This window comes from Cheilinus undulatus, linkage group 14, assembly GCF_018320785.1.
Source record: "Cheilinus undulatus linkage group 14, ASM1832078v1, whole genome shotgun sequence".
NCBI classification, from domain to species: domain Eukaryota; kingdom Metazoa; phylum Chordata; class Actinopteri; order Labriformes; family Labridae; genus Cheilinus; species Cheilinus undulatus.
Genome location: NC_054878.1, coordinates 26,857,510 through 26,883,038, shown reverse-complemented (window position 1 = coordinate 26,883,038; position 25,529 = coordinate 26,857,510). Strand labels below are relative to the sequence as shown.

Sequence of the window (25,529 nt, the reverse complement as noted above, 5' to 3'; positions counted from 1 at the left end):
TCAGGGAGTCAGGCTGAACCCCCCATTGGTCTCTCTCATCTTTTCCTTGTTTCTAGCCTGGACCAAACCAAACACAATCTCTGCGAGGGTCATACGTCCCCCTGTCCGGCCCCCCATGCGGCTGTCTGTCCCCAGGTTGGCCCTCTTGCTGCGCATCGTGCTGATGAAGTATGTGCGGACTTTTCCCTGACGCTCACTCACCTGCAAGGACAGCAGAGGTCAGAAAGTTTAGTAATCCCTTCCTGTTTTTATGATCAATTCTGTTTCCAAAATATGGCCACAATACACTGATGTGCATCAATGAGCCTCTCCTGAACAGTACTGCAAGTGTTTTTACATTTCACCACTAGATGTCCCTGTTGTTTAGGTTGCTTCCTGTGCTCAGGTTTATTTTTCTACGCTTTATCAGTAACACTTAGCAGCAGTGTTTAATGCTGTCAGCACCTGATCCTAAACACAAGTAAACTATACAGTTAGAGCTTTTTAGGGTTTCACTTTGCCATAGCTGGTGTACATTTACAGAAAGTTATAGGTTTGAAAAATACACTCCTAAAAAGTTGTCATGTTGTGTAATAATGCAATGTAAATAAAAACAGGATGTGTAGAGAAGCCAAATATTGAAAACCTCAAATTTGATTGAAAATATCAAAAAGACAGCAAAGCAAATGTAAAACTGGGAAGTTTCTTGGTTTTAAGAAAAATATATACCAATTCCAATTTCAATGCAAGCAACAAGTTTCAGAAAAATTGTTACAGTGGCAAAATTTATGAAATGCTGAAACACCAGGTGGTGAACACTTCCTCATCCTTACTTCACATAGACTCAGCCTCTCTAGGATGCTCGTTTTATACCCAATCATTTCATCAGCCTTTGCTCCATAATCTTGTTTACTAAAGAATGGGCCACCGCATGTTTTTAAATGTTGTCTTTGTACTATTTTAAATTAAATATAAGGCTTCAATGCTTTGAAAATTATCCAACAATGTCCTAACTTTTTAGGAAATGGGGTTATACAATAAAAAACACAAAGGCCATCTCGATATAACACGTGCAAATTCATTTTTAATTCTATATGTGAAACTATCTATTTTGTCAACAGGCCCTTTCTTGGGTTTACATTGTCTACCTGGACGACTTCGAGCTAGCATGCCAAATAAAGTTACCAAAAAATTACATCAGCTAAATAGAATTCAGCCATCCTTCATTTTGATATTACACCTGTGCAAAGCAGCAATGTGGATAAGCAGAAAGATGCAGTTTCTCTGCTGATTTGACTGATAGATGGGCAAATACTTTATAGTGAAGAGGCCTACGCTTGCCTCAGCTTCATCTTTTTGCCTGCTCCAAGACTGCTATAAAGTAAGGAAACATTTCTGGTGTGTAGCTGGTGACTGCACATGCTCTAAACCAGGGTGTCAAAACTACAGCATGGTTCATTTATAAATGGCCCTGAGCTAAAAGAAAACACTTGCAGCCTACATTAGAAAAGGGAGCTTGTGCTCGACTCTCTTGTACTTCCTCGTTTGAACAATAGATGATGCTGTTGGGTTAATCCTGTAAACAAACAGTTTCACCCCTTTTCATGATTAAATTGAGATAATATAAATGGTAAACATAATCACAAACAAAACAATAACAGTATCTTGATTGATAACGCCCTGATAAACAAAGACAAAAGGATTATCATAGCAAATAGTGGCCCATATCAGGCTGCTTTGTAATCTCTGTCTCAAGTTTGAATCTATAAAACACAGTCACATTTAGCATCTTGAGGAGCATCACTCCTATAAAAATTTTGCAGCTTTCAGCAGTTTGCTCTTGTTTTGTATCTAAATTATGTAGAAAAGCCCCAACATCATTGACAAAGTCTGGCTGTTTGCCTTGTTTGCTATTAATGGAAATCAATGATGCAGGCTGTTTTATCTTTAAGATTGTTTTGCAACACTCAAAAATAAAGAAGGAATGAGTTCTTAAGAACTAATTAAACATTAATGAATAAGCAACTAGATTTTTTACCTACTAATTTTGCAATGTATGAGTTTCTCATTTGTTTATGGTTATCTAGTTAGTCATTGGTTAATGTTTATCTAGTAGTTATTTTTTTTTTATTAAAGTTAACTGGTAATTACTGACTTATTTATCAATGTAAACAAGTAACAAACTAAAGGTTAACTTGTAGTTAGTTACTCAGTAATGTTAACCAGTCACTCATTCGTCAGTGTTAACTAGTAGTTATCTAACGGTTAACTAGAAATTAGTTATAATTTGTTAATGCTGACTAGTAATAAGTTAAAGGTTAGTTACCTACTAACTATGCAAAATGTTTGTACCTTATCTATATTTTATAAGTTATGGCTAAGTGTTAACTAGTAGTCACTCACTAGTTACCTTCTACTATGCTAAATTTGTGTACCTTGTTGAAAAGCGTTAGTGATTATTCAGTTACCAAGCATATCTTAACCTACACTGGATTGGATTTAACAACTTTGATGCAAGTGACAAAGTCATCCTTATTTTTTCATACCTGGCCATCTTAAAAAAAAGTTTGGACAACAGTATGTGACCTGTTTCAGTCTTAGCGTGACACAGCTTATATTCTTTCGAAACAAAGCGACATTTCTCAGACGCCTCTCTTTTTACAAAGGCATCAGTTCTTAAAAGAGGTCCATTTATCAAAATAAGCAAATACATATTGGGAAATATAAAACTAATAGATTCAGTAAAACTTTCCTCTGACATGTTTTCCAAAAATTAGAGAATATTTTGTGCTTGACAGAGGTTTCACTGAGGCATTTTCCCTGATTTCAATGATGAAAATGTTTGGCTTTGAAGTGGCACACCCTGATTGAACTTTTTGAACATCACTTCCATCATATTTTGTAAAAGGCTGTGAGTTCCTGAACAATTCTACATTTCAACCAACTTAATAACAAACACAGTAAGACCACAATCACTTCAAACACTCAAAACAAAAAAATAGTCTTTCTCTTTCAGCCACTCACCCCTTTGACAAAAATTTCTCCTCTTAGCTCCAAGACAAATCCCCACTCTGCCAGGATCTTCCGTGTTGCCTCGGGTACCTGGATACGTCCGCTGACACCTGTGCTGTCCATACGGCTGGCCAGGTTCACTGTTGACCCCCAGATGTCATACTGTGGCTTTGTGGCACCGATCACACCTGCCACCACCGGACCATGGGCGATACCTACATCAATGCAACAAAAGTAAGTCAGTCCGTGTCAGATGCAGCAGATAAATCAAATACAGAAAAAATACTTGATGAGAATTGTTTGAACCATCTATCTCACATGTTTTTGTTTGTGTATGCATGAAAGAAAAGCTGCTTACCCACACGCAGCTGAAAGTTTTTGGCAGACAGCCTATTTATTTCTCTCAGGGTCTCTTGCATTGCCAGTGCAAACAAAACCAGCTCACTCAGGTGATTCCATTCATCCATTGATGCCTGACAGAGAGATGGATGTTAAATTCAGAGAGAGTGGGTGGAGAATGAATGATGGGAGGGCAAATGTAGTCAAAACAAAATAAAGCTGAGAAAAGATCCCCCACCTGTTTGTCTGGAGCTAAGCCAGAAGCGGCCATGTAGCAGCTCCCGATAGTCTTTATCTTCTCCACAAAGTGAAAATACGACTCCTCCAATAACTGTGTAGAAAAAACATTTAGCATCAAAGCTTCATATAAAACATGCATTTTAATGCAATATCTCAGAACATTTTGAGGGATTTTATTCAAACAGCCTTAGCAGAAGCTGCAGTCCTATGCACTGGTCTCCAGTTTTAGTCCCAGTAATAGTGCTGTTAGTACATATCTTCCCTCTTATATTTCCTGTCTTTCTCCATCTGTCCTATTAAATGACAAAAACAGCCCAAAAACGATCTTGAAAATGAGTGTACTGCTTGGATTTTGAAGTTCAAAGGACAAGGTAATTGGGATTCATTTGTATAGACAGCATTTGCCTGTGATCACGAGAACTCTTTGAGGAATTTTCTTCAAACTTTGCACAAATGTTCATTCTGACTCAAAGATATTAGAGATCAGCGTCACTGGGCCTCATGTTCATCCCTTGCCACCCAAGCCCTTCATCCCTACCTTCCAATATACTTTCCCTGTCTGGCAATTATATACTTTGATTATCTTGTAATGTACTTAACTGGCTACAATTTCCATTTTGAGCCAATACTCACCTCATCAAAGCCAGCAATGATCTCATTCAGCAGTCTGAGACAGCCCACTCCCTCGTGCTTGATCTCTTTCTGCTCAAAGTACTCGTTGAATCCAGCGATGGAAGCAAACATAACACCCACTTCATCATAGGACTGAGAATACAGCTCCTGAAATAAAAAAAAGCCCAGAAGTGATACAAAACTTTTCCTTGGCTGTTTTATGGCCAAAAAAAAATCAGTGGGCAAAAAAAAAAAAACAAAAACAAAAAAAAACATTTGTATAATCCATTTGTACAAAAAGGTTGCCCTATTTTTTTCCCCACAAATTATATTTATTCACACGATAATCATTGTTTGATTAGTTAGGGGTTTGTTGTCTTGCCCAAAGGTACCTTGGCATTACTCAAGAAGTAATCTGGCACCTCTCCAGCAACCAGACTAATGTCCAAACTGGATCTAGTGAGGACCTGCACCAGCAGCCATCCATTTCCCAACTCAAGTTCTTACAGACTGAGCTACTGCCACTTCAGGAATTTTCAATCCTCTCCAGAGATGTTTGATTGGGTTCAAGTCTGGGCTCTGAATGGGGCCCATACACAGAGGTGTGTCTTAACCACTCCCGTGTGCTTTGGGACATTGTCATGGTGGAAGATGAACCTGTGACTCAGACTTGGGGTTTGAAGCTCTGCAGAACAGGTCTTCACTGAAGTTATCTCTTGGCTTTGGTCCATTAAGCTTCCTCTCAACTCTGACCAGTCTCTCAGTCCCTTCTGCTGAAAAACACCCCCAACAGCATGATGCTGCCACCACCATGCTTCACTGTTGGGATGGTATTGGGCATATAAATACTTGGTATGAAGAGTTTGACTGTGCCATGTTTTACCTCATCATTTTTACTCCGGTCCAGAAAATGTCGAGCCACATGCATAGGTAAGATGTTGTGCAACAGACACTCGTTATGTTCTCGCAGTTCCCTCATGTCCTCCACTTCCTTTTGGGCTTGAAGACGCCACAGGAAGTCCAGCCTGGCAGTGGCCTCCCACTGAAAAGTAAAAGATTAGCCAGAGATCATCTAGACGTACTCATTTAATCAACGACCCAAGCCTGGTAGTCAAATGATTTGGTTTCAATAATGCAGGATAAAAGTGTGATGCATTATTGAGACCACAAGTCAAAATGCTACAAGAAAACAGAACAAAATTCAAATGTGCCAGTACCTGCCGTCCATTGTAGAAAACAGCAACAATAAACATGACCATGAGAAGGATGGAAATTCCCTTTCTCCTGACATAGTGAGGCCTGTGCAGAAGTAAACCAAAAGGAGGAATGAAAATCTGTCACACTGTGGAAAATGTTGTTAATAAGATATAAGAAGATACATCTTTTTTACATCTAAACAAAATAATAAATCAACATTGTCTGATTATAATCTGAGCTGTCACTGACCCCTGCAGTGCATCATGTCGTGTGAGAGAGAGAAAGGCCAGATGGATGAGGTAGGAGTAGACAGCCACCGCCAGCAGCAACACAGCCAGCTTCAGCAGAGAGTTCAGACGCAGGAACACAGCACACGTCACCATGGCGATCACACTGCTCAACACAAACACCTGAGGAGATGGAGGGAGAGAAGATGGATGTGAAATCATTACATGATTATCAAAAGGGGGAATCATTTGAAATACTTTAAGTTATTAAATAGTGGTAATTTGATTTCATTAGAAACCCAAATGTTTGTGATAACAGGTATTTTAGTTTTTTTCTTCATTTTACATGTTTGAAATGCTGTTGTTTTTACCTCTGGGTAACTGCAGAGGGTGAGTGGACGTGAGGCTGTGTTGATTCTGTCCATTAAATCAGCCTCTCCTTTGTCTGTGAGGATGCACCACACCTAGACACAGCACAGTTATACAAAATACAATGATGGCAGTGCTGAATGTTTTATTATTAAATCCAATAAGCACAGTTTACTTTGCATCTGACGCCAAATTTATAGGTCCTGTTCAGTTCTACTTTATGCACATACACATATTTCAGTTCTTTCCATGCAAAAAAAGAAAAAAAAAGAGAAGAAATGGCAGAAGTGATGCTCATGTCTTCTACGGGAGAATGTCCCCCTCTAAAAGATGTTTTCAAATAGTAAGAGTCCATGAAAAGTAAAGTCTGCCAAGAAACAAAAACGTTTCATCATCACTTCACATGTATATATATCTTCCCCTGTGGGGTTTTCAGTCTCACCATGTCAGTAGACACTAAGCCAAAGTTGATGAAGATGGCAGCGAGGGTGAGGAGGTTACGGGCGCTGTTGTTTTCATGGATCCAGCAGCAGAACTGCTGCAGTGCTGCAGGAGCAGACTTGAACTCCTCAGCCAGAGCTAAAAGCAGGAGCAGCATGTAGGCCAACAGGAAGACTGCGAACTGAAGGACTGCTGGGAAAAGTCTGCAGAGAGGGAGGAACAGGGAGGAGGTTTAGAAGATGGACTTAAGACGAGAAAAAAAAATCTACTCCTAAGTGAATTTAGGAACCAAGAAGTCTCCATATTCAGCTGAGTCAACTTTCTTATGAGCAAATCAATTAGTAAAATTATGATAAACCAGAACCCTGTGTGGGACTCTTTTCTTAATCTCGCTCCTGGCTGCTCCTGCCACAGGTCTGTCCAATCCTGCCCACATCCAGCATGGATTCTGACAATCCATGTTAAATATTCAGAATAACAGACTGTGTTTTTAATTAAAGGAATGGTAATATTAATGTTTTCACTGAAGCACCACCTTGACGAAGTTTCCTCCCTGAATGGAGGAACTCTAAGAAAATGACCACCACACTTCTATACTCATCATGCTTAATGGTGACAAACGTGAATAAAAAAGACCGATTTAACTGGTTATGGCTTAGAAATAGCAATGTCAAAATACTATTTACTGACCATATTTACACATCGTTTATCATCATTTATTTTGGAAGTCATACAGAAGTGGAATTGTTTTCTGTTCTCTGGAAAGTTTCTGCATCATAAAAACTGCAGCGCACTCCTATCAGAGTCGCTTTCACTAACAGTTAAAAAGAAAAACCAGAGTCATGAGCCCGGTGTAGTTTGCATCTTTAAGAGTGTGTGTTTGAGAGCTAAGGCTGTCTCCTCTTTGGCATTGTGGTGGAGTGAATGTATATGTTATATGGAGGATGTGACATAATGGAGGACAGAGAGTGGAGCAAACTGAAGCAAAAGGCAAAACAATTTTGGATTTTAAAGAAAATCTGTACACATTTTTATTTTTTCATGGCACCAGTTTCAAACCAGTACACCCAAGAAGTCATCTGAGAGGTATCAAGGACAACTGGAGCAACGATGTGGCGTGCAAATCAAGACATTCAGACAGACGGACACTGCCAGTAGTAGTAGTAAGGTGAGCTTGAACTTGTACAGCAACGTTCAAGTCTTCTAACAACTCAAAGTGCTTTTCCACTGCATGCCACATTCACCCTTCACACACATGCACACACTACTTGCTATACCACATGGAAGCAATATGGGGCTCATATTCTTGCCCCAGAGTATTTTGACATCTGGCTGCAGGAGCTGGGATTGCGCCAACCTTCTGACAGCTGCCCCATCATAACAAACAAGAGTAAAAAGGATAAGTAATGGTTAGGGACACCGCTACTTTGTAATTTAAAGCAATTACAGATTGTGTAATGTCTACAGGTTAATTTAAGTTCACTTTTTTATAGTCCATCCTTGCATTACACAATGTGAGCATAATGTAACAGTGACATAAGTATGCTGTCTTCAAAAGGCAGTCTGTGAGCTGCAAACTGGATGCTACCACAGCAACCTGAAAGACACCTTTTTCAGCTTTCTGTTGCATTATCGGGCTCTATAAGGGGTTGAGTACATTTTGTTTAAAGCTTTTTTGTTGAAATCATCATCCCAGTCAACAGTTTCAATGAATTTAAGATTCACCTAGCTATCAAGGCTAGCTCTGAAATTAACATTCAACCTCTCACTCCTCTTTGGGGGAGCTGATGCCACTCAGATGAGGATATTAGGTAGACCCTGTGTATAACCACAGTGCCTATACGCCAAAGGGTGGCTAGGTCCATTAATATTCAGTCGCTGGGATTATCAAACATATTCAGGCCATTTCAGTCAGAAACACTTAGTTGACACTATTCAGTATCTTAAACAATCCTATAAAACTATTTAACTAATGTAAAAAAATGTTAGCATTAATATGCAAGGCAAGGTTAAGAAGGTCTTCCTACCTGGGTGCAGGAATAAGGGCCTGGGTAGCCATGAGGAAGATGAGCAAGATGAAGGAGCAGACCAGGTTGGAGTTGAACAATTCATCTCTCATCTGTGAAAACTAGAAAAATGAAAATACAGCAGTTAACATCAGTCACTCTGTGGTATTAACTTATCACCTTCTATGACAACCGCCTGAGAAACTGCTTACCTTGTCCTCAATGTGCGTATCTTTGAACACCAGTGTCAGTGGAGTGATGTGCTCCCTGTGCATACGGTCACTGCTCTGAATCTCAATTGCTTGTTTGATGCGTTTGTTGATCTCTTTGGAGTTAGATTGCCAAATGTTGGGCAGTGAGCCATTTGTAAAGGAGGCCAGGATCTGCAGGACAGGAAAATAGTGTGAAAAGAATCAGGATCGTTCAGGCTATGTCTGTCTTTAGTGGTTAAAGCATCTAAATGTGCCTAGTGAAAAAGCCTTAACGATTAATTCATTTTATTACTTGGAGCTAAAAATACAATTTTTTTCTTTGATTTTAAATCCCTCCATGCACCTACACTGTTCATGTCAATGACATTTCCAAGTGTAATCTCTTGGTTCCAGGTTCGATCTGTTTTATGGACTTTGTGAGGCATGGCATGGTCAGCTTTATTTGTTTCCTTCTGCGGACAGATGAGGAATGTGTCGATGTTGTGCTTTTTCAAAAACTCGTTTCTGTCACGCCCATGTCCATCTTCTGTCTTGTAGGTGCCCTCGAGACAGTCCAGTGTGGCCCTTGAGATGTGGATGCGCCTGGATGAGAGAGAATAGTAAAAATTATGAGAGCAGTACAAAGAAATACTCTGTGATCATAAGAATTTGAATACACATTTCAAGGCAAATATTCCAACTAAATTTGATAGAAAAAACAAAGAGCAATATTCATGAGTAGATATACACCATATGGACAAAAGTATTTGGCCACACATGTTATATTTTATTGTATAAGACACTTTTTCGCTGCTGTAAATTGGAATTTCCCCTTGCGGGACCAATAAAGGAATGTCTTATCTTATCTCTTAATGATTGAATTCAGGTGTTTCAATTAGGGGTACAAAATCAAGTACCTAGCCACGCAGTCTCTATTTGCAAACATTTGAAAATAGAGAAACAGGTCGTTCTGAAGAGCTCAATGACTGGTACTGTGATGGATGCCACCTTTGTAATAAGACTGCATCCCTGCTAGATATTCCACAGTAATCCGTAAGAGATATTGGAAAGTGGAAGCATTTAAGAACAACAGCATCTCAGCCACGAAATAGAAGACCATGGAAAATCACAGAGCGGGGTCAGTGACTGCTGTGGCAAATGATGTGTAAAAGTCGCCAACGCCCTCCTGATTCTACAGCTCAAGAATTCTGGATTGCCACTGGCATTAATGTAAGCACAAAAACTAAGCAGCAGGAGCTTCATAGATGGGTTTCCATGGTCAAGCAGTGGCATGAAACCTCACATCACCAAGTCTAATATCAATCATTGGATGGAGTGATTGCGAGCCAACATCAGTGCCTCCTCGTTCAACATCAATGCCTCACCTCATAAATGCTCTACAGAATAAATGGGCTCAAAGTCCCACAATAAACACAACTAGATTTGTGGAAAGCCTTCAAAGAAGAGTGGAAGCTGTTATAGCTGCAAAAAGGGGACCAGCTCCATTTTAAAGTACATATAGTTGAAGACAATGTCATCACAGTCCCCTTCACAGTTGGTGTAATGGTCAGGCAGCATAATACTTTTGTCCATATAGTGTATTTCTAATACTATGCGAATATGATTAAGCCAAGATATACGCATACACATGGACATATGATCCAGTTTCTCTGCTATATGGCAGGAAAAAAAGGTAAAATGACATGAACATGTCACTACTTGGTGAAGGAAGAAGAGAAAGTATAAGACATAAGTCTGTCAAGTATCATTTAACTCAAAATACCAGAGCTTTGGTTTACAGAATGTACAGTAGGGGATAAAAGAGGGAAACGGTATGTCTTAGTGAGGCAAAAGTTTAAAACAAATTTATTAGTTAACTGAACAAATCACAAGAAATCAGTCATATTGGGAATTATTTTAAAATCAAGGGACTGTGTGCATCATGCACTTTAATTTAGTATGCTATGTCTTTATTATTTGAAGGTCTTTCATTACACCCCTCATTGATGTGCCAGAGGAGCAAACACAGTATTTGTGTTGGCTGATACTAAAAAAATGCCACTCACCCTGGTATACCCCCTGCCTCCAACATGTTGGCAATGCCCACATCCCATGACCACACGTCAAACTGCCATTTCTGCAAACCCAGCACTCCACACAGGACAGAGCCAGAGTGGATCCCAATCCTCATATCCATGTCAAAGTTAAGCTGCTGACGCACATACCTGGATTTGATTTTCAAAAGAGCAAGCATGTTAGACTAACAAATAACAGCTGTTTCTCTTGAAAAGCATAACTCCTTAAGATCAGATTTAGACTTACTGTATGGTGCTGATCATAGCCAGGCCCAATTCAACACAGTGACGGGCATGGGCACGTTGTGGCTCTGGGACCCCTGACACACAGTAGTAACAATCTCCCAGTATCTTTATCCGCAAGCAGTTGTGCTCCTTGTGTAAAAAATAGACAAGACACAGGAGCAAAAGAGTGAAGTTGCTGTTACATGAGAAGGTCTGTAAAATATCTGAAAAAAGATTCTTACTTCTGCCAGCCGGTCAAAGCGTCCAAAGAGCTCGTTGAGAGTTCTGACGAGATCCTGAGCGGACAGGTTCATGGACAACAGAGTAAATCCTTTAATGTCTGCAAAAAGGATGCTGCAAAGAGAAGAGGAGATGTAGAGGAGTGAACACAAGGCAGACACATTATAAAGGGGTTTCTATTTGAAGGGGACAACACAAAATCATGAAATCAACCAGCATTTTAGGGGGTTTTACTCCCGAAAATCTCTGAAGTATGCTTTATAATTACCCGCATAGTGACATAACACAAACACATCACCTCTATCCTGACCTCCTTCATCTGCTCCCTGTTCAATTTAGAACTCTGACCTTCTAAAGGTCTATAACTCCTTAGGATCTCTGAGGTCTGTTGATCAGTGTCTTGCCTACTTGCCTACTTAAGTAGCAGTTAATCTGCAAACGTAATCACTGCCATAAACTTAATATATCACAAATGTAGTACAGATCAGTAGTTTTTAATGGAATAATCCCACAAATATAATAAATTTCCCATAAAAGTAATAGTAGTTGCCTACTGCAAACATGATAACAAATGTCCCACGAATGTAATAATTATGACTTTTGCAGGGAATTATCACGTTTGTGGGAAGGTAAAAATCTTTTTTTTTTTTTAAAGTAATAATTTCCCACAATTGTAAAATGTACATAAAAACAAAATGTTTGAGGTAGTGTTTCTGTGTCGTAGCCTTTTTACAACAGTCAGTGGGTTCAAGTCAGCTTAAGCTCAAGTCAAATCAAAAAACAGTCATGGCAATTGACAACAAACAAACAATGACCATAACTTTCATTTTTTCATGTTGAAATTACATTTGTGGAAAGTTTATACAATTTCACCTACCCACAAATTTAATAAATTCCTTTAAATGTAAAAGTTTTTACATTTTCAGTAGGAAACTGCTGTTTGAGGTGAATTTATCATGTTTGTGGGATTATTTCATTAAACGTTGCATCATGTTTGTGGGCAGTTAGTGTATTTGCAGGTTTCAAAAACCTTTTTCTTCGGTGGCTCCTAGATTTTGAATGAGCTACCTCCAAAAAACATAATGTCTCTCCCCTTACTGACCTTGAATCCTTGTCTTTAACTTCATGCAATCTTATGGCTTTTAACTCAGCATGAGAGGCATGTGTGGTCTCTGCCTTTCTGTGTCTTTATTTTCTTAATGTATCTTTTTTAGGTGATTTACTGGCTTTTATTTGTTACATCTTTTACATGATTTGAAATGTTCTTATGTGCTTTATGGTGTTACTATTTCTGTGTTTTGTGATTTTATTCTGTGTTTCTGTCACTGCGCAGCACTTTGGTAGAGGTGAGTGTTTTTAAAAGATGTGAATTTGATGGGATAATTTTTACCTGACATCTTTGTACTGGTGAATATAGATCTTGTGAAACTCTTGAGGGTTGAGTTCATCTTCCAAGGAGCTCATGTCAGCGATCATCTCCAAGGCAACAAAGCGAGGCAAGATGGACAGCACCAGGCTCTCCTGTGTGCAGAAAATGTTGAACTCTATTTGACACATGAAGCAATCAGAGCCCTCCTTGTGTTTTGTTTTCGACCTTTAAATATTTTAAGTTTTAGAAGACTATCAATATTTGGATAAAAGTAAAAACAGCCAACAGTGGTCATGATTTGATTGTCTTCACAGTTTAGCCCACCATAGCAGCAGTCACTGTACCTGTCTGTGGTTCTCTTGCTCGAGTTTGACGCGACCTTCGATGCAGCGTCGCGTCTCAAGGAAAACTTGTCTCTGGGCATGGTCTGTGAGGTAATGAATGAACAAGCCAGCTGTGTTCATACCCAGGTACAGCAGGCCTTTGGCAAACACCTGCATCCAAAGATATTTTGCATTAAATTAAATTGATTTATTTCAACTATGAAAAAAAGGAAAAACAAATATTTACTCATAGACCTCTCTTGCCTTTCTCCAACATAAAGTGCAGGCTTATAGTATACTCTGTGCCAGTATAAAGGCCAAGTCAAAGATAAGCACAGCTTTTCTCTGCATGTTATAGCTCCCTATATCTCTGCACTGAAAAAGGTTAAAGAATTGGGAATTAAATGATCTAATAAGTTAAAAGATAACACATTTAATGTTTGTTATAAGTTATAAGTTAGTAGTTATAAGTTATATAGTTATAAGTTCAAAGGCATTTAGAGAAGATATATATTAAAACCTAAAGAATATATATAAATAAATAAATAAATAAATAATGTACAAAAAATACTTGATTCTTTATTACGTTGATTAAAATCTCTTGATACAATTGGAAGCAAGTAAAAAAAGACATTACAGAAAGAGTTAAATTATGGAAACTGTCTTTGTAAAAAGAAAAGCTGAGTTAGATCTGGTCTACATGGACTGAGAACATAAAATCTGTAATATCTGATTTCATTTGAATCAATCTCTAATTTTGGAATAACCTGCTCTCTTCTATCTTGATATTTTCTCTATGTTGACTAGATGTTCTCAAAAAGCAAGCTCTCTGGTTCTGTTACACATGTGTAATACTTTAATTAACAATAAATAAAATATTAGAAAAGCACGATAGACAAAGATGCTCAGATGTTTTGCAACCATCTTTCTTAATTGCCTATGGGAAAGGGCTGTCAAATGTTGGGAAAATAGCTTAAAGTAGCTTTAGCACAGTCTGTAATGAATGAACAAATAAGAAATTTGAAATACAAAAGTAATAAAATGAATGTAAACCTGAAATTAATTTTAAAGATCTTAAGCAGACTTAACCCTTGTGTTGTCTTATTATTCTCCTTTTCTAAGCATCAAAATTAGCCCTAACATTCTCAAAAGAAAGCAGATGTATGGAGACTTGAACCCTAAATCTGTTTAGTATAAAGAAACATCCTGTTAATCATCTCAAACCTTCTAAGAATTTGTGTTTTTTGCTCCTCACTGTGCAGAAAGAAAACATTCAAAGTTAGATTTGGATTATCTTTTTGGTTATAATTATGGTTATAACTTAAGCTACTGCATATTTTTATTATTATTATTTTGGCAAAAGACACTTGTGTAGCCGGAAAAAAAACCCCAAAATGTACATAAAGTTTAACTTAAGGCACAACAAATATACACATCACAATACAGCTACAAAATACAACACTAGTCAAGATAATGTTTCACTTTTGCTTATGTTTGAGCCACTGTTAGGTAAGTCATAAAATTGGTCAGGTCTCCCTTGAAAAAGAGATCATTGATCTCAGTAGGACTAACCTGGTTAAATAAAGGTTAAATAAATAAAAAGAAATAAATTCAAGAGGATGGAAGATAATTCAGGGCTTTTTCTTTTTAGAAGTTGTTAGAGATTTGTTTGGGTCATTTTTGATCCTAAGACAACACAAGGGTTTAACAACTAAGAAAACATTTTAAAAGCATTTCTATGCACTGAAGTTGTTAAAATGCTACCATCCTTTCAAATGGCTATCTTATATTGCAAATTTAATCCGTTATTGTTTACTTAAGATTGCAATAGAGTTGATCTGTGAGCTGATCTGTGTTCGATTACTTCTGCCTTTAACCATTTACCTTGTAAAAGTCATATTAGTGGTATTTTTATAAATTAATGTCAATTAAACAAACACATTTAAGGTAAAACAAGTGACTGAATAAGTATTCACTATCTTTAAAGGGACTGATGTAATTCAAAAGAGGTCCAGCCAATTAGCACTAGTTTGTCTCACAATTAGTGAAATGAGGATCACCTGAGAGCAGTGACTGTGTCTCAAGTCATTGTAGATAAAGACACCTGTGTCTGGAAGGTCTAGTCACTGGTAAATCAGTATTCATGGCTACCATTACCCTCAGCAACTCAGAGAAAAGGTTACTGAAAAGCATAAGTCAGGGGATGGATACAAAAAATTTCAAAGGCACTGAAAATCCCAAGAGCTCTTTTAGATTCATCATCATGAAATGGACGGAATATGGCAAATGTGTAAATCTGCCTAGATTTGCACGGTCATTCACAGAATGAGTGACCGTGCAAAAAGGAGACTCGTGAGAGGCCACCAAGACACTTATGACTACTTTGAAGGAGGACACCAAACACTGCACACACCACCACAAACACATCATCCTCATTGTGAAGCACAGTGGTGGCAGCATCACACTGGGGGGATGCTTCTCAGCAGCTGAACTTGAAAGGAGTGAATGTTTATGCAATCACTTATTTTACACCACATATCTTTATTTAATTGACATTAGTTTGTAGAAATATGCTTTTACTTTGACAATAAAGGTTTGCTTTTATAATTTTCAAAAAGTCAAATTACATTAGCCATAATTTGGTTTATAAAATCAATAAAAGGGTAAAACCTTTAAGGGGGTGAATACTTCTTATAGGTGCTGTATATCAATATACTCAAGATAATTTTTTGTTTTATCGGTACAAAAAAAAGGACTATAACCTTATAAAAGTCTGGTAGCAAATAGCTGATTGTCTTACCTTTCTCAAAAGCAGAGTGTCATTGTAGCAGCGCACTATCTCTACCAGAAGGTGCAGTATTGAGGTGAGGGAGCCAGCGCACATGGCCCACAGCAGAGGTAATGGCAGCAGCGTGTATGTGGCGAATAATGTGAACATAACATACCAGGAAGGGTCTTTCTCCAGTCCATATACCAGTCCACCCAGCACCTGTACTGTCTGTGACAACCAGCTAGCTAAACCAGCCAAGTGTAGCCACTGTGGGTTCAATGAGTCTTTGTTGATAAGCACTGTGATGCACAGCAGTATAGCTAACACCATGAATATTCCTGTCAGGGCTCCTCGCAGAGTGTCAGTGACTGCCTCAGGGGCCAGACCCAGATACAAGACCAGGACGTGTAGCTTGGCCACTGCATCGATTACATTTGTGATGGCTAAGGAGTTGCGTCGTTGGTGGGAGTAGTGTTGCTGGTAGAGTCTCTCAAGGTCCCGAGACTTGAAGGTGTGCCTCAAGGAAGGTATGAAGACTCCTCGAGTTGTGTGGCCCCAGTGCACAAAGAAGTCAGCATCGCTGGCGTAGTCATTAAAAGAAGTCCTGACGCTGTTGTGTGTGCTGGTTGAGCCCCGGGACTGGGACGAGTGTACCCTGAATGAGGAGGAGCGACGTTTTGTGGCCCCGCGCGAGGCCTTGTTGCGGATTTGTTTGTTGATTTCTTCCATGTAGGCATCTGTCACAAAGATCTTACGAGCTGGCTCCACTCCCACCTGCATTTTAAAAAATTAAATTGCCAGTCAGTTTTATGTTTAATTACATGACAAATTTGCAGCTGAGTTAAGTAATACTAACTTAATAAAATTGAATAAAATTGAGATTATCAGATGGGAATTTCTGTAAATAGAGCTCATAGAATTTACCTAATTTACTTGCATTAGCTTTATGTAACACTGTTATACCTGCTGCCTAGAAAACAACGTTACAGAAACATGCTTCCACCTTCTGACCGAACCTTTATGAAACCCAATACCATTTATTTAATACTCCATTTGAATTCACCTGAAACTAAGACAATCAAGGGAATTTTACCCATTTAGCTGAGTAAAATCAAGTAATTTTGTTCTTATAGTACTTATGACAATCAAAAATCCTTTTTAGTGTGTCCAACACCACTAAAACTATTCTTGAACACCAGGAACTTTCTCTATGTTGTTCTGTCTTTTCCTTTTCTTTAAAATCTCACTCATAGTCTACACCACATAAACCTCATACTGTTTCACTCTGAGGAGAAACTAGAAATATGTTGTTGTAAAATAAACAGCTTTAAAATTTACGTATTTGGGTACGTTTAAGTATTCATAAGCTACCTACTTAATTTAATGTTTCTTTTGGTCACTGGTCTATGGGAAGTGTGCTTGCCCCCTTTCAGAGTCCAGCTCAGACCTAAGATTTGCAACCAGACGAGTTGAAACTTGCATCTGCATACAGGTCGCTCTACAGTGCTCTTAGAAACTGGCAGTTCACACTGCTGTAACTGAGTGACACAATGTATTATTTCCACAGCAACAACTCTCACTGTCACTATATTTACAGTAACGTATTTTGTGAGATACTGCAAAATTAACCTGCTTCTATGAGAAGGATAGTACAGCACATTCACTGATGTGCCAAGGGTTAATGCACTCACACAGAGGCAGTTGCAGGTCCCAATGCTTTTTCTTTCTCTGTCTCTCATCTCACAGTTTGAAAGCAGACTATTTTTTCCATTAATTGGTATCTTTTTTTCATATCTCTATTATTATGATCATATGTACTGTAGCATTCGGCTGTATGATTCCTGCATGAGGGTGATCCATCACACTGAGCATGGCAGAGGAATTTCACTCACTGGGGCACATATAAACACAAAAAATGCTTTGTTTACTAACTGAGGCTTTTTATAGTTAAGATTATCTACTGAAAACAATAATTTTACCATAGGAAATCTAACCACTGTTGCCTTGAATTTCCCATGTATATTGACGCTTGTATTATGACGTACAGTGCTTAACAAATTTATTAGACCACCTGCCATATTTGTCTCAAAGACCATCCAGCATCATGAAGTGCTTTAATGCAGGCTCTTTCATTTTCAGTGAGCTCTCGACGTTTTACCATTTTAAACAGGAATGAGGGATTTCAAACTGAATTCACCCAAATTTGAGCCAGCTCACTGGGCTTCTCTGAGAAGTCAGAAATGAATCGAGCATAACATTCAACCACTAAAAATATATTTCCTGTTCAGGAATGCAAGGAAATAACTATAATTTGACCTATTCATCAAGAAATAATAATGTGTTTTACTATTTTTTCAGATTTTTTGTAAATCAGTACATTTGAAAATCCATGGATAACAACAATAATTATATTTTAGCATTAAAAATATCATGTCGGTTAAAGAGCTTCTACTTATTGGTGTATTAACCATTGCAGAAACATAAAGAAATGATTTTGGTAATTACCAATGCTGTTAATTTAGGGCAGCTGTGGCATAAACCTTACTTTGGTTAGGGTTAGGGTGGTCTAATAAATTTGTTAAGCACTGTACATCCTGCCTTAGTTCACAGCTATTAGAGGGGACGGGAGTGTTAATCAGGCTTCATTATTTAGGTATGAAAAGTTAATTTGACATATAAACATAGATGTGATAGTTTCCAAAATTCACATCATGATTTTTATCTGACAGAATGTTCTGTTTTGAAAAAGCATTTGATCGCATCAAAACTTTCAAAATTAAATCTTTATGGGGCGCAGGTGGCCTAGGGGGTGTCCAAACAATGGTCGGCAGGCCAAATGCCAACTAGGGTCCATTTTTGATTGGCCAGCAACAAATTATTTAAATCAAATTAAATATGGCCCACATCAGATCATAAACGTGCGCTAGCCTGTGTTATTTGTATTAGTTTCAGGACGAGGGATTGCTTACATGCTAATTCTGTAAACAAACATTTTGACAAGACAAATTTTTCATTGATTTTGTTTGATGTTGATGTTGCAACACAAACAATAGCAATATCTTGATGTATTATGCTCTAGGGCAGTGGTTTCCGACCTTATTTCCGTTGAGCCCCCCCCTTCTCGTATCTAAGAAGAGCTGCACCAACCCCCCCCCCCCGGACCCACACATATACCATGTACATATTGTTACAAACATAACATATTGTTGTCAAAAGTACACATATATTTGAATTGTTTTCGTTTAAAGCCAAACACAATAGCCCAAACCACAAGCGGACAGGCCATCGTGCCCCCCTCTGAAATCTCCCCAAAGGTTGTCTCAGACTCCAGGTTGGGAACCAAGGCTCTAAGGGATTATGGCAGTAAATAGCAGCACCAATGACGTTCCAGGGGAGAAGCTAGTGGTAGCCAGGGCTGGCTACTGGGGCTTTTCCATTACATGGCGTGGCGCAGCTCTACTTTTCCACGACAACCAAGCTACCCCTTTTAGGGCACGTATAGAGCTGATTGAACCCTCCTCGATTCTCTACACTGTCTGATCTGATTGACTTTACAGCGGTTTAAAGCAAAAATCAAACCATAGCCTGACAGCGCTGCACAACACTCTGTTCACATGCTCACCCTCTCTCCCTTTCTCACTGTTTCTGTGATCAATAAACAAACAATAATTCATGCTTATCATCAAAAGGAGAGAATTTTCCAGCAGAGAAGTTAAAGAACATTCTTCTGATTATTAATTTATGGGTCTCTAGATGGCAGAAAATGAACATAGTCATATTTTTTTCAGTGGGCAGTGAGAACTGCATGCTTTCCTAACGCCAGTTAATAAATCAAAGACTGACTCTCATGGGCTAAATGTTTTGAACATCTCCAGCTATTTATTTTTTAAGTCTTTTTCTGTCTATCAGAAGGGGAAAGGGTTAAACTTTTGTTATTAGTAGTTGGAGAAAAAGTTGTAATCCTGGACTGCGCTTGGTCCTTCCTGATTTCACTCTTCAGTGTGAGAGCTCCAGCCATACGCAACTATTGGACTGTAGTATGCACATAAATCTCAAGTTTTGGTCTTCTGTCATAAATATTTAAGCCTTAAAGTGAATGCTGACACTAGACCACCACTCTAACAGAGTTATAGACAGCTAGAGCAGAGGCAGGAATAAAATGTATTTCCCCGAGGGCTTCAAAGTTATCATGGAGGGGGTATCAGTAGCAGAAGGGGTAACTCCCCCCAGCAAATCGCACCATGCGAACCACTTTGACTGCTGCATGGCAGACTTGCCCTGCTCATGAGTGGCTCAGCCAAACTGGTGATGGGAAAGTAAATCAGCATGGCTTGGTTTGGCTCGGCCAAAAGTCATAGTGGAAAAACCCCATAGGGCCCCCTGAAATCTAACTGACCACCTCAAAATCCTTAAAATGATTGGCCATTTGCCTTGTCAGCCATTAACTAATCATTTCAGCATATCACCAAGTAAATCATAACCTACATTAGACTGATTCTACCAACTTAAACATCCTCAAGAAAGGTTAGGTATATGAAATTAGCCCCACCATCCTTATGTATTTGTGTATGTGGCCCCCAATGAAAAAAAAATTAGACAACCCTGGTCTATTGGTTAGGTTGCACTCTGTGTAAGTGGGCACGGCTGCGGCGGTTCAAGTCTTTCATTGCATGTCATTTTCCACTCTCTCATCCCTGTTTCCAGCTCTATCCACTGTCCTATTTGACTTTAATGGAGAGCCATTAAAGTCAAAAAGCACCAAATAAATCTTTAAAAAAAAATTCACATCCATCTCCTTAGAGAGTTCTAAAACCAACTGAGTGGTAATCTATTTTGCTTGTATTTTTGAAGACTATCTCTTTTATCTTACTATCTGTTTTTTGCTATCCCATCGTGAGTTAATGGACTTTGAGATCGCAAATTAAATTCCTTTAACCGCCATCAAACTTGCCTTATGGTAAAAAACAAATCTCAAAACACTTTGAAAAAAGTTTATAGGTAAAAATTACTTGAGTGACTTATAAGAACTCAGTTATTTCATCAGGTGATCTCAATGGACTGAGATAATTGACATTCTTAACTGTAAGCAGTCTTAATCCTTGCTTTCATGGCCTTACATTTTTGATCCTGCTCTCACTGCTCACTTTGTCACAAACAGACATCAAACTTGACTTCCATTTGATAACAACTCGACTTCCTGTGAAAAAAAAAGTGCTAAGTGGGTAATTTTGGCTATCCTGTACATACAGTCCTACATGTTGGGGTTTTGTAAAGAGTTGTTTCATCTAGAAAGAAAACTAAAAGAAAAGTTGATTTACCTGAGCGCTGAGCTCCTGCTGGATAATGATGTGTTTCACAGCATTCTGCCACAGCATCTTTTTCCTCCTTAGCCCAGGGGACAAGGCGGCCGTCATGCAAGGCGGCTCACAGAGCTCCATAGGGGAGACCTGTGCTGTCTCAGCAAAGGTCACCATGGTGATGACCTCTACTGACCTCATCTGCTGAGGTCAGATCAGGAGGAAGACGATGCCTGGAGTTAAAGTTGAAGATGGGAATAAAGAGAAAAACAAGTGGTTTAGTGATGAGTCAGATTTGCTTAAGGCACCATTGTGTTTTTCTCCCACTACATAAATAATGAGCACACAATCCAACAATTAAATGAATAAAAATTTGCTTATCTAATGTTTGTATGCACTACAACTCAGACCTTAAAAAACACTTTACAATATTTCCAGCTGCTCTGAGGGACCAAAACAATGCAGATGATGTTATAGTGACGCCATCAGGTTTATTTTACTTGTATTAAGAGAATACATATTCATTACTGAAGACCTTACAAAGTGGATACACAGTGCTGTGAAAAAGTATTGTCCCTCTTTTACATTTCTTTTTATTCATATTTGTCACACTTAAATTCTTTTTGCATCACTCAACATCTCTGTATTCTTCTCCAAGCCAATAAGCAACCATCTGACAGTTTGCGTTGTCGGGAGGTCTGTCTGTGTCCGACTGACTCGAAACATAAGCGTAACTTTGGTGCCTTAAAAATGGTAAATAGCTCTGCCCAATCAAAGTCAAGAGGGTAGCATAAGGGGAAAGGATTAATAATAAAAGGAGCAAAAGCGGTGCTGGAAAGGTTAGATTAAAAAATGTAAAGTTTTAGAAGCTGACATGGCCATTCCAAAAATTTGAACAAGCTCACAGCTTGATGGAACGTGCTGGGTGGAGATGACTCAGGGAAGCAGTACCAGATGTGCAACATAAATCACTGTATACAACCATATCCAAGTTTATGAATCAATTCAGCGAGTAATGTGGCGTAAACTCCTAATAAATAGTGTAGTATGTTATAACATGAATTAATTATTGTGACAGCTGCTTTTAATTTTAGTCTCAGTCTTAGTCTATAGATCAAATGCTTTTTAGTTTTGGTCACATTTTTGTAATTTCTACCCTTTATAGTTTTAGTCGACGCAACTCAAAAAAATTTTAGTCTGGTTTTAATTCCATAAAAAGTCCTCACATCTTAGTCTTTACTTTCAGTCCAAACATTTATTCTCTTGCCTGAATCTGGTACCAAACCATCGTAGTGTGTCGTGTGCAGGTCTGCCAAACCCTGGGGTCCCTTCTTTCTACAGCTGAGAGGCAGAAGAACTACAGATGCTTTAGATTTTGACAGAATTGATAGATTTTGAATGTCTGACAAAAACTAAATTACAGTTTGGTCTAGTTTCAGTCATCTTGACAAAAACTAAACTTACTTTGATTCAGTTTAGACATCAAAGATCTACTTTTGACTAGTCTGAGTCTAATCTTTCTCATGGAAAAAAAGGCTGTCGACGAACAATTTCAGTCACAGTTTTAGTCGATGAAATTTATCACTTGAACGAAGTGTGAAACATCAGCTGCCGCACCCTTGAACAGTCCTCAGCCACCTTTACCAGCCACAATCTATGAGAGAGTGTAGGTAGGATTCAGCCAGTGTTTTTATTTATAAAGCGCAGCCTACAGTCTGTACCTGCTTCATATAAAAAAAACTTACTGACTCAGCCTCATATAAATAAAACTGACTTGGCTTAAAGATGACTAGGACATATAAAACAAAAAAAGACTTGCGAAACTATTTAATTGACTGTGGGCCGGTCTGAACGATTAAACTCCAGGGAAGAAAATGAGTCCCACTCCGGCCCTGAGCAAGTCTGACTCTGAATGAATGAAAAACAAAAAAAGGTTTTAGAGTGGCCTAGTCAAAGTCGGACTTAAATCTGATGAGATGCTGTGGCATGACCTTAAACAGGACATTCTTGCTTGAAAACCCTTCATTGTGGCTGAGTTCTGCAAAGAAGAGTGGGCTAAAATTCCTCCAAAGAGATGTAAAAGACTCATTGCCAGTTACCATAAATGCTTGTGTGCAGTTGTTGCAGCTATTAGGTAAAGGGGCGGTTACTTTTTCACATAGGACCATACGATTAGATGCCTGTTTTCTTTAATAAATAAAATCATTTTTTTAAAAACTGCATTTTTTATTTACTCTGGTTATTTTCGTTTCCTATTACAATTTGTTTGATGACCTGACACATTTAAGTGTGATAAATATGCAAAAAAAAAAAGAACTCAAGAAAGGGGGTAAATACTTTTGACAGCACTGTATGAAGGTCAGGATGACAAAATTAAGATGTGTTATAGAAAATGTAGGATCATTGTGGCATGTAGACTTAAAGAGAGGAAATCTTGTCCTCTGCTAATTCAATATTTCATTTCTTTTCTACTTAATTCCTTGTAAGGGAATGGAGTGCTTCTCATGTTTTTTTCTGGATTTGTTTAAAATTGGTTCAAATACTAATTCCTGAAAACAAAAAAGAAAGAAAAGGCTGCATGAATGTGACAAACTTAGCTAGATTCAGTTTAAGGTAGGAGTTCACAAACTTTTTAGCCTGTGACCCCCAAAATAACAAATCCAGAGATTGGGTTCTCAGAGGTGGTTCAAACTGTTGCACAATGCATTATGTGCAAATTAAGATTTTGAAGAGCTGTATTAAAATATAATTATTCTTTACATGTAAATATACAGGAAGTGGTTGCATAGCCTTTGTGTTTCATGATTTTGTACAACATTTGGGTCACAAAGAATGCATGTCCAGATAGATGTGTTTACATTTCATATAATATAAATGTTTGAGAATTTTCTAAATTTATGTGGACAGAACTGAATTTCCTGCACATGCTCAGCATGCTGGAAGGAGCCACCTGCTAAGCTCCACGTGTTGACACTGTGTGTGCCAGAAGAAAGGCGGCTTTCCAACAAATTATCTGGTGGACAGATTTAGACCTGAGCTGGTTAATGCGTTAAACTCCTCCAGGTCCTTCTGGCTCTGGATGCTACAGACCAACCCACTCCCAGCCCTGTGTCACAGATTTCTCACAGTGATAATGCATCCACTAAGCACAGACTGAGTTAAACATGATCAGAACATTTAAAGTAAATACAAAACAAAAACATACGTGCAACTTTTGAAGTTAAACTTGAAGCTTATCAAAGGTTTACGGCAAAACTTCCCTTGCTTTTAGTGTGCACTGAGAGTGAAGACTTAAGTAGTAAAGGGGATGTAAACATAAACCTTCATGTCAGAACAAGATGTTCTACACTGTGGCTTCCATAAGCGTGATCTTAATACATGAGAGTCTGTAAATAAAAAGCATTGTTTAGAATGATAAAACTCACCTGTATTGTTTTAAATTGCTTGTACCCTCTCCTCATGTCCAGTATGTGACATAGGATACACTTAGCCATCTTGTCATTATCCTCTTTTTCCATCTTGTTTGAATTGAATGCAGACCTAAAAGTAAAGGCACAATCAAAGAAAAGGTAAAAAAGATGTAGTCCCTGCTGTGTGTAAATGTCCAAAAATAAAAAGCAGAGGGGGGTAAAGACTCCAGCCAAGGTTGGTGTAGTTGCTCTGGTTGGATTGTAGGTCATCACCACCTGGACGGTTTTAAAAGAATGTCAACTGCAGCCGTGGAGGAGCAGAGTTGCAGGAGTGAGGAGTGCAAAGAGGATTAGTTAGTCAGCAGCCACTCTCACTAGCTTGCAATGGCAAGTTAAATGCAATACTTCCATCCTTAGGCCAACAAAGTGTCTTTAACGCTTGATTATATGCCATAACAAGACAATAAATGCTGTCAGGTGCAAAAGAGACATGTGAGAGTATTATGAACTGTTGTCTAAAATGCTTCAAAAGCAGGCAGACTGTGAAAACAAGATTGATGAATCAGCCACCTCTACAGCACCCTGACGTGATTCAACACTATAATGACTCCATGGAAACAGCCTTTACAAAACATGAGCCCATAAAACATTTACTTTTAATCATTTTGTGGGGAAATGTTTTGTTTGCTTTTAAAATAACATGTACATCCTTGCATGTTTTATACAGTGGCTATGAAAAGTCTACAAAAACAACCAAATCCTTTACGATGACTAATTAAGAAATAAAATACAGGAAAACATGATTGTAGAAGTATGCACACTCCTAATACTTTGTAGAAGCACAATTTGGCTTCACTAGAGCATTTGATCTTTTTGGGTAGGAGTCCATTGGTGTAACCGAACAGAATTGGCAAAATTTGCCACCCCTTCCTTGTAAAAGTACTCAAAATCTGATTACTAGGAAATTCACTGTTCCTGGTGAAGTCAAAACCCCAAACCATGATGCCACCACCACCATCTTTCATTGTGTTCATGGTGTTATTAGGGTGACGTGCATAATTTGGAATAATTGTCAAAAAATTCTACTTTAGTCTCATCAAACCACAACACATTTTCCAAAATGCTTTTGGAGACTTGATCTATGCTTTTTTTTTTTTTTTTGTAAAATACACCATTCAAATTTGCCACTCACCCTGCTGCCAGACAT

At 38.4% G+C, this 25,529-nt stretch overlaps 1 protein-coding gene across 1 annotated transcript; it reads right to left on the bottom strand.

Moving 5' to 3' along the window:
* si:dkey-206f10.1 (adenylate cyclase type 8) lies at positions 1-24,394 on the bottom strand. Its single transcript, XM_041805748.1, has 21 exons — positions 24,338-24,394; positions 20,934-21,145; positions 15,646-16,389; positions 12,867-13,016; positions 12,544-12,674; positions 11,156-11,267; positions 10,936-11,063; positions 10,680-10,838; positions 8,982-9,216; positions 8,635-8,805; positions 8,444-8,544; positions 6,418-6,619; positions 5,978-6,070; positions 5,629-5,789; positions 5,400-5,481; positions 5,066-5,224; positions 4,204-4,350; positions 3,569-3,661; positions 3,350-3,464; positions 3,004-3,206; positions 1-201 (listed from the first exon to the last, which is right to left on the bottom strand). The coding sequence occupies exons 2-21, from the start codon at positions 21,111-21,113 to the stop codon at positions 1-3; spliced, it is 3,567 nt and encodes a 1,188-aa protein (XP_041661682.1). The 5' UTR covers positions 21,114-21,145; positions 24,338-24,394.
* Between the last annotated feature and the right edge of the window lie 1,135 nt (positions 24,395-25,529).